This window comes from Vicugna pacos, chromosome 1 (assembly GCF_048564905.1).
Source record: "Vicugna pacos chromosome 1, VicPac4, whole genome shotgun sequence".
In the NCBI taxonomy this organism is placed as follows: domain Eukaryota; kingdom Metazoa; phylum Chordata; class Mammalia; order Artiodactyla; family Camelidae; genus Vicugna; species Vicugna pacos.
In genome coordinates, this window is record NC_132987.1 from 121,557,624 (window position 1) to 121,567,384 (window position 9,761).

Sequence of the window (9,761 nt, forward strand, 5' to 3'; positions counted from 1 at the left end):
GCTCATGATCAAAAGTGATTTAAGCACAGGGATGCTGGGCCAGGAGCAGAGGATATGATTGTGACATCAGACAAAAGGGAATTTAAGCCAAAGCCCTTACACAGGGTGGAGAAGGACACTTCACAAGCCACAATTACAACACAACGAAGAGACGGCCGTTCTGTTCCGATCCTTAAAGGGCTAGGCCAAGACAGTCCACTTCACTAGCCAGAAAGGGTAGGCGATGCAGGCAGAAAGACAGAAAAGCACAGCTGATGTGTTGGAAACACCAGGCTGTGTCGATGCGCACGCCATTCTAGGTATGTCATGTGGACAAAAAAGTAAGAAAACAGAGACAAACAATATAATCAATAAGGTGGATCTTATGGACATAGACATGTAGCTATGTATAAAACTTTAAGCCCTGACAATCTAGCTTCTGTTTAAGTGCACATGAAATAGTCACAACATTGAATCATACGTTTGTTCACAAAGGAAGCATAACACTCCATAAAGCAGAACCACCACCATCAGCCTGATCACATGCAGCGAAACTGGGCTATAATGACAACACTTTCAAAAGAGTCCTGCATCTGGAAATTTACTTTTAACTGAAGCACAGTCAGTTACAGTGTGTCAGCCTCTGGGGTGCAGCACAGTGTCCCAGTCGTGCATAAACATACATGTATTCATTTTCATATTTTTTTCATTAAAGGTTATCACAAGAGGCATGGAAATTTAAATAATTTCTACTGTACACTTATGGCTAAAAGATAAACTACAAACCAAAATTATAGACTTTCTTAAAAACCATGATAATAGAAACACCACATTTCTGAATCTTTAAAGAAACTTTAAAATAGCGATCAGGGGAAGGAAAATGGAGTAGCTTTAAACACGTTATCAATAGTAAGTAGTAATAGTAAAATTAAATTAGTAAAATAGTAAAATTAAATTCCAAACTCAGAAAGCTAGGGAAACATAAGCCAAAAAAAAAAAAAAAAAAGCACAAAGGTAAAGAAGTTGATGAAGTAGCTAACAGAAAAAGAATGGAATTAAGTAATAAAATCTCAGTTCTTTTAAAAAATAAAACATGCAAACCACTAGCTAATGTAATCAAGAAAACAGAAGAATAAAAGAGGGAAAAATCCAAATAAACGTAAGAACTGACAAAGAGGAAGCACCCACTGAAATAGAGGAGACTTTAAAAACTATAAGGGGCTGCTCTGAATAACTATATGCAACTAAGTTTGAAAATCTAGATGAAACAGATACCTTCCTAGGAATATCACACTTTACCAAAATTACTCCAGTAATAAAACTCACATCAACCCCAGAGGAAACAGGGCACCTCATCAAGGAATGAATCTACAAAACTCTGCACGGTCTCACGGGGAAGTTCTGACAAAGCTGTGAATACCCGATAGCCCCAGAGCCACACAAACTGCTCCAGGGAAAGAAAAACAAAGGAAGGTGCCCAAATCCACACTCGAAAGATTAACTCAGAATGTGTCGTAAACCCACAATGTAAGAGCTAAACCTATGAAACCTCTTGAAAAAAAAATCATAGAATATCTTTGTGGCCTTGATGAGGCAAAAACTGTTTCAGCTAGGACACAAAGTGTGAACTCGTAAAAGGAAAGTGGAAACATCGGTCTTCTTCAGAATTAAAAACAGCTGCTCTCTGAAAGACACTGAAGGCCATGGAAAGGCAAGCGGCAGACGGGGAGAAGGTCCCCGCGCAGCGTGTGTCTGACCAAGGGCTTGTGGATCGGAGGGAGAGCCCTCACAAGCCAACACAAAGAAGGCAAAACACCTGCCAAAAAGCAGGGGAAAGATTTGAATACACGCTTCACCAGAGAGAAAAGTTTAGACAGAGACAACCCCTGGAAAGATGCTCCACGCCTTTACTTGTCAGGGAAATGTCGATTCCAGTGAAGAGGACGTGCCGCCACGCACGCCAGCAGGGCTCCAGTGTCACAGCCGACAGTGTCGTGCTGGGGACGGTGCGGGGACATCAGGAATTCTCGGGCTTTGTTGGTGGGGAGGCAAAAAGGTGCAACCACCTGAACAATTTGTCAGATTCTTCTAAAGTTCAGCAGAGCCCTTGCCGTGGGACCCAGCAAGGCTACCTAGCAGACAGTCACCTGAGACGGGCATTCGCCCAGCCCACCCCAGACCCACGTGCTCGCCCACCGCAGCCTGGCTCGTTCACGGTGAGGCCCTGGGAGCAGCCCGGACGCCCATCCCCTGGGCACACAGACTCCTACTCAGCGAGAGACAGGCGTGGACGCCCGCGTGTGCCTCAGAGTGACGCACTGAGTAAAAGAACGCAGGTGCAGGGGACCGCACGCTACGTGACTAAACTTACAGAAAACTCTAGAAGAGGCAAAACCACAGCCAAAGGAAGCAGATCATGAGTTCCTCGGGGCTGGAGGTGGGAGGCGGGCATTGGCTACAAAAGGGCACGAGAGAATGTTTCTGGAGGGGAGGTTGAAGCTGTCTCATATCTCATACTACCATTGTGGTAGCGACAGCATACATTTTCCAAAACTCACTGAACTGAATCACTTCAAGTCAGCAATTACACTTCTCGAATTATACTTCAATAAAGCTAATTAAAAAACCATAAAGCCTCAAGAGGTAACCATCACCATGATCAGTATTACTGGTGGAAGACTGATTAACAGAAGGGTGATGCTATGACCGAATTGTGCCCCCAAATTCACCTGCTGAAGCCCCAACCCTCAGTGTGACCGTATTTGGAGATGGGGCCTCTAGGGACGTAATTAAGCTTAAACAAGGTCATAAGGGCCTTGACTTCTTAAGATCAGTCCTTCCAAGAAGGAAGAGGAAGAGGGACAAGAGCTTTCTCTCTGACTCTGTCTCTGTCAGTCTCTCTCTCTGTCTCTCTGTCTCTGTCTGTCTCTCTGTCTCTGTCTCTTTCTCTCTGACTCTCTCTCTGTCAGTCTCTCTCTCTGTCTCTCTGTCTCTGTCTGTCTCTCTGTCTCTGTCTCTGTCTCTTTCTCTCTGTCTCTCTCTCTCCCCAGGTACACGCATCAAGCAAAGGCCAGGTGAGGACACAGCCAGAGGGCGGCTGTCTTCAAGCCGGGAAGAGAGCCCTTTCTAACTTCCTGAGCTGCAACACCAAATACAGCATCTCTGCTTTGTGAACCTGCGTCAGTGAATTCGGCCTGGTCCGGCTGTGTAAGTTTAGGAACTAAGAGTAGTTATCGGGGCCAGTCTTTGGACATTAGGCGGTTACCTTCGGTCAGAAGGCAAATTTCCGCTGCTGGCAGAGGCAGGGCGTCTGTTCCCAGGGTGGCCCGCAGAGGGCGCCAGAGGCCAGACACAGCCACGTGAGCATCCCGGGCCCGGAGAGGGTCTTTACGGGGAATCGCCTTGGGCGCGTTTTTACGGAGGCTGATAGAGCCGTCCGCCTCTCCTCAAAGACACATTTCTGACTGTGCTAAATTAAGGTCGGGTACGGATTGAGCGCTGAGCTCCCTTGGGATCACAGAATATTAATACGGAAGCTGCCGCTCCAGGGACCTCATGGAAACCTGGTCTCCCAGCCTGGAGCAACGGCAGCAGCGGTCCCTCCCTGATACCTGGATACGGGTCAGCACATCTGTGTCTGAGCTGCCAGAGAGGCCCGGCCGGGCTGGGGCGGGGATCGCGGCCCTTTAAACAGTGAAACCCAAGCACGGGGGGAGAGCCGTCTAGGGCCCTGAGTGCAGGGCGGCTGGGACGTGCCCTCCGGAGAAAACACGTGTTCAGGTGAGCGTCAGTCAGGAGTGAGTACAGGGCTGCCTGCCTGAGTTCAATGTTAACGAAACAACAATTTAGACTAAATAAGTTGTCTTTAAACAGAGTCACACATCAAGCAAGGTCACATGTTCATCGGTTGACGAAATTGGCCAAGAGACGGTCGGACACCTAGCCCTGCCTTTGCCCCATCACAGTGGTTCAGTATTTGCTAATTCAGGGTTGATGAGCTCACAGAATAACTGGACAGAGAGGATTCTAAGGGAGGAGGTGGGGGGGGTGGAGGAGGGGAGGGGGAGGGGCACTAAGGGCAGAGGTGAGGTGGGTAGGGGAGTGGGAGGGGTGGGCAATGAGAAGAGAATTCCTGGAGAAAAACTCCAGGCTCCTGCACCCAGAGGTCAGCGGGCACCATGTGCCTGCTCACAGCCGGGGAACAGGGGGCTTGAAGCCAGGAGTTCCCGCCAGCCCTTCGTGTCCAGGAGGAGGGCCAGAATAACTCACGTGTCCAAGACCCTTTCCCAAACACACAAATGTGGGGTCCTGGCTTGGCTCTGCGAGGCAGGGCTGACTCAGGAACATGCACCCTGCACAGCAAGGACAAACTAGAGAGGGGACACGCACCCAGTGATGGATCAATCCACAGATGTCGAGTCTGTCTCCCCCAGCCACTGGCCTTGAGTGTTTCAGAGCCCGTGTTCCAGCAAGAAACGCTGTTTTACGGAGCTTCTGCGTTCATTGTTGGCAAGATAAACACCCAACAGGGGCATGAGGCCATATGGGGGCCCCTTCTCAAAATAGGGGTCCTGAGAGGTGATGTGGGGCCAAGACCCTTCCGTGAAGAAGCAATTTTTAAAATCCCCACTTTCAGTGCAAAGCCACTGCCGCTGGTGTCTCCCCCACCCCGAAGGAGAGGGCTTGCATTTCCGGGATGCTGGGTGCACCCAGGCTGGACCAGGAGTCAGGGGAGAGGCAGAGGCCACAAAAAGGCTGGCCTGGGGTCACCCTCCCCACACTCCCACTCCTGAGCTACAAATGCCTTCACCAAGATGCTGGAAACACCTTTCACACAAGGACCTTCCCCCAAGCTGCGTGAAAGCCTTGATGAGAGCTGTCAGCCTCCCCTCCAGAAGTTTCTCCTGGCTGCACGTTGCCGCAGCTGCCAGGGGAGAAGGCGTGGGAGCAAGTGCCCAGGAGCATTTGGAGCTAACCTAGCCCAGGGCCCTCACCTGTGGGAGAGATGCTCGGCCACCTTGTGCTCATTTTAATAGCAGGTGTTCTGTGAGGCATTCGGTAGGAGTAAAGCAGCTTCGTAATTGCAATGTGAAATGGTGTGTTGCTCCAGTAGGTTTTCAGGGCTAAAGTCATTTCAGTTTTTATACAAACGACTGGGCTTGGGAGTTATAAAGTGGTGGTGGATCCTGAAATTTCTCACGTGCGATGCCTTATTGCTGCCACAGTGGCCTGAACATACTAGAACTCTTGCTCTCGTAGCAAAGGAAAGAGTATTAAGTTACACTCACTCTCACACCTGCACACTGTCTCCTCACACACCCCCCCACCCCCCCAACACCCACACCCCCCCACACACACACTGCCATTGCCACCTCTGTGTCAATGAAGCCAAGATGAAATTTTAGCAGATTGTAAGAGTTTTCTTTATTCAAAGAATTTGTCTGTTAAACCACTGAGAAGGAGAAAAAGCAGTTGAAGACAATCCAAGGGCTCAGGAGCCATGAAGTCTGAAACTGCAGGCCGGCGCGTATTCTCCTGCTGCAGGGCCTGCAAGGAGCCTCCTAATAATGACAGTCTGGAATTGAAATGGGAGACGGTGGGTGAGGACCACAGGGAGCGGGGAGCCTGCGCTAAGAGTCTGCGGGTCCGCGCGACCACGGCCCTTACTCCCGCCGACCCCACCGGAGAAGGAGCTGCCAGGGGACACGGTCCCCTGGGGCCGGGTGCCATTCTCCCCAGTTAACTGGTAACTTTCCAGGTAGACCCTTAGGTCACACACAAAGAATCACTTGGATATTTCTGAGCCACAGCTGTGCTCTTCGGAACATCCTGATTTCCTAACTGTGGAGTGGCGTCCTTCAAGGTCAGTGCTCTCTGCCCGTCTTTTGGAAATACCGGGTCTCTCCTGGCCCTACCAAACTCGGTGTCAGGGACACACTGCAACTAAGGGCGTCGGAGAGATGGGCCTCCAGGGACTGGCGCTGGGGTGGGACCTCTTGTCACGGGGGACAGCAGCGCGGTCCACGAGGGGAAGGACCACATCTGCTTTCCCCGAGTCCCGCCCCAGGGCCCAGCACAGCCCCTGACGTTCAGGAGCTCCAAAAGTAGTGATGCCACCAGCGGCGGGGTGCAGGGGCATGGCAGAGGACGAGGAGCTTTTACGAGGCCGAGTCACAGGAGACATAATGAGGAGGCCCGCGGCTTTGACTTGTTAAAAAGCTGTCATTTTCGGGAACTTTCTGGACTTGCCTTCAGAGCTGGTTCCCAGTAAAGGCAGGTTTCCACGTCAGGGGGGATGTTTTTCCTGCACTGGCTGCCGCCGGGTTCAGGCACCGGGCCTGGGCGGCAGCAGGCCTCCTGTCCGGCCCGACACCTCCCCACCCCAGCTCCCCCCTCCCCCGAGACCCATCTGTGCCCGGGGGGCCTGACGTCACCTTCCACGGAGAGCGGGAAGAAGCACCAGGGCACGTCCCGGATGGCGTCGGAGAAGCAGCACTCCCGAACCGTGCAGTTCTCGGGGCTGATGCCCGGGAAGCCGCAGTCCTTGCGGGCGGAGACCTCCATGACGCACTCCTCCAACTCTGCCGCACGGCGCCGGTTTGGGAACAGCACGGGGACGCGGTTAGGCCGGCTGGCTCCCCAGACGCGTCTGCTCCCTCCTCCCAGGGGAGCGCCGCTGGGCTCCCGGGCTGGGGGGCGGGGCTCGGGGGCGTCCCGGACGGTCACCCCGGGATTAAGCGTGAGCACCGCGAGGGGCCACCCCCTCCTCCCGACAGAGGCCAAAGGTCAGGAGAGCTGGCGTCCCGGGGCCTTGGGACAGTCGCTTCGCCTCCCTGGACTAGACATTGCTCTGTGAAGCGGGCGGCCCGCTGTCACCCCTGGGAGGACCCTGTAAGGATGTGAAGCATTTGACCAAAGTATTGCAACAATGCTTCCACTACTCGGAGAGCCCCGGCCGTGACCGGCCCTGCAACCAGCCGCTGGCCTTGGGTCCCCCGGAGCCTGGGCGCCTCTGAGCCGCGTTCCTGGAGCCAGCAAGTGGACAGGAGGCTGCGGGGCCCGAGCTCCACACACGCTTTTTTGTGTGTAACCCTTGGAATCAGTGACTTTCCAACTTGATAATGTGCACAAATATAAAGCTCATCCTGAAGTGGTAACCCTAGAACTTACAGGAACTTAATTCCTTAACATCTGGAGTCTGTGTGCAGCTGTGTTAATATTTTCCTGGTGGGGGAAAGGTCTAGCTCAGTGGTAGAGTGTGCTCGGCATCCACGAGGTCCTGGGTTCAATCCCAGGACCTCCGTTAAAAAAAGTAATAATAAAAATAAATAAATAAATGAACCTGATTACCTCCCCCGCCCCCCCCCCCCCCGAACAGAAAGAAACACTGTCCTGGCTGACACCTTCATGTCCCTTAGAGGCTTTTTCAGGAACTACACCTTAACAGCCAAGAGGGGCTTGAGAATTGTTTTTTCCTCAAATATAGTAAAACATTGGTCCCCACAAGTCTGCGGGAAGGGCAAACGGCTGACCCTTGGGGTCCGGTGTGGACGTGGGGGCCGGGGGCACAGGAGGGGCCCGGCTGTCTGGCGCGTACCTTGCTTTGGGAGGGGCTCGAAGCACCAGGGGACCCCGGGGACGTCGGAGTTGTAACAGCAGCCCCTGGTGAAGCACTGGTCGCTGGAGATGCCGGGGAAGCCGCAGTTCTCCCGGTTGGCAGGGCTGATGCGGGAGCACTGGCAGGGGTCTGCGGGGACACGCGTCAGCCAGCCCGCCCTCGGCTTGGCGGGGCGCTCCCTCCCTTGGACGGGCGGCTCCCATGTGTGAACCGCGCAATGTCCTTCAGCTGACTGGGCTCAGCCGAAGGTGACTTATTTGTTAAAACCCAACAAACGAAAATCCCTTCTAGTAAGAGGAGTGGACAGGTGGACTCAGCCAAGGTCAGGGTGCAAGCGAGCCAGGCAGGCCCTCCAGGAGCCCGTACTCGGGCTGGTGCACCCACACCTGCGGCTGACCTTCCCAAAGGGGCCTTCCTGGGAGGCCCCACCCCCGCCCCCAGCCCCCATCCCACTGTCCTTCTGGAAGGGCGCCAGAGCAGGTGAGCGTGAGCGAGCTCTGGCTATGTGGCCAGCATCCCAAATCTTAGGATGCCTTCCCAGCGGCTTCCCCTCTCAACCTGCCTTTTTTCTGTGAGGGAACCCAACGTGAATAGAGACCCACTGTGGGGCAGGAAGGAGGCCCTCATGTGCCCCCACCGCGCCCCCGGTGCTCGGGCCACTGGAAGCCTCTGGGCTCACTGGCCCCAGCGCTTCTGGCCGCGAGACCCCAGGCCTTCACTCACCAGGCTTCTGGGCCCCGGCCGGGGCGCTCAGCCCCAGCGCGAGCAGCACCGCCAGGAGCCCCGCGCCGCGGGGTCCCATGTCCACGCTCAGCTGCTCCCCCAGGGCCGCCTGCAGAGAGCGCAGTCCCCAGTCCCCACTGCCTGGGGTGTTTTATAAGCTTCTCTCTGTTTGCTCAGCAAGCAAGATAACCCCCTCTCTCCCCGCGCCACCAGCGTGTCGGGGCCTTTGTTAGGAAAAGGAGCTGAGATGGCTCTGCCGGGAGGCCAAGTGGTGACAGGGCAGGGAGGCTTCCGGGCCGGGGGCGCTGACCTCCCCACAAGCGCACAGCCAGGCCTCCCTCGACCCGGGCGGGGAGCCGGGTCGTGCCAAGGTGCCAACGTGGAGGACAGGCCACGTGGGCGTCTGGCGCTGGGCACTGGCACAGTTACACCCAGGAAGGGATAAGGCCTGTATTTCTCCTGATAAAGTATGTGGCTAACAGAGGAATGTTTGCCATATTGGGCCTAAGCCTACTGCGGACAATGCCAGGAACCGTGGACCCCCCTCCAAGCCCCTCGTCTGTATTTCCTTGTCTCCGTCTTGGGGAGGGGGGCACTCTCCATGGAGATGAGGCTGACCGGGCAAAGACACAGCCCTGGATGAGTGTAAAAGTATCAAGTTAACTTCGGCAAACCCTGAAGTTTGTCATTTTTTCCCTCTGTGGAAACTGTCTGTGTTTATTAAAAGATGGTGTCTGTGAACCAGCCCGTGCCTGGGGAGAAGGTGCTCTGTGGAAGGGCGTCTGCGGACCCAGAGAGAGAAAGGAAAAGCAGAGAGGAGACACCCAAGGGACAAGAGGACCGTAAACCACGCCCCCAAACCCCACCAGCGAGGGGCTTACTGGAGCCACCAGTCTGTCACGCTGGGCTCAAGCTTCCGGGAGCCCAGAGATGTTTGGTACCCAAAACCCAGGGTCTCTGGGTTCTGGAGAGCAGGCCTCTGTGCTCAGGGCTTCTGCCAGCTCCAGCCCCAGCCCCTCCAGACCAGTGAGTGACCATCAGGACTTGGCAAGCCTTGGAAAAGTCACCCTTCCCTGTCCCGTGTCCCTGTCACCCCGTATCTTCCCTGAGATGCCTCCCGTGCCCAGGTGGAGGTGCTCAGGCCCCAGCTAGGACACTCTCCACCCGTAACGTGCTTGTGCGCACATTAGAAGAAGGCACATTTCCCTCAGGACAAGCTACTTCCACCTGCAGGGAGGTCCTCACGACAGGTGTGATGTCTGCACTGTGAGTGGCTCCCCAGCTGAAGGCGGCTGTGTGCCCAGCACAGTCTCTGTGGGGGTGTCGGGCGGTCACGCTCCCATCACAGGGGCTCGACCTTGAGTTCCAACGTCTCGCAGCCTGTGCTCCTTGGAGGTGGAGCTGTGGCTGGACTATTCTCACTGCCCCTGCCCCGCTGTCA

General features: G+C 54.6%; 1 protein-coding gene across 1 annotated transcript; it reads right to left on the reverse strand.

The window, feature by feature from the left end:
• Positions 1-3,209: 3,209 nt before the first annotated feature.
• TFF2 (trefoil factor 2) lies at positions 3,210-8,399 on the reverse strand. The gene is made up of 4 exons (XM_072941936.1): positions 8,321-8,399; positions 7,577-7,726; positions 6,414-6,560; positions 3,210-3,421 (listed from the first exon to the last, which is right to left on the reverse strand). Exons 1-4 carry the CDS (start codon positions 8,397-8,399, stop codon positions 3,210-3,212), a joined length of 588 nt encoding a protein of 195 aa, XP_072798037.1.
• Positions 8,400-9,761: the final 1,362 nt, after the last annotated feature.

Bases quoted from the DNA above. Each gene is read 5' to 3' on its own strand.
- TFF2 (XM_072941936.1), bottom strand. From the start codon at position 8,399: ATGGGACCCCGCGGCGCGGGGCTCCTGGCGGTGCTGCTCGCGCTGGGG. The intron at 7,727-8,320 runs GTGAGTGAAGGC...GTGTCCCCGCAG, and splicing joins GGCCGGGGCCCAGAAGCCTG to ACCCCTGCCAGTGCTCCCGC. The intron at 3,422-6,413 runs GTGACGTCAGGC...GTCTTTGAGGAG, and splicing joins CTTCCCGCTCTCCGTGGAAG to AGGCGGACGGCTCTATCAGC.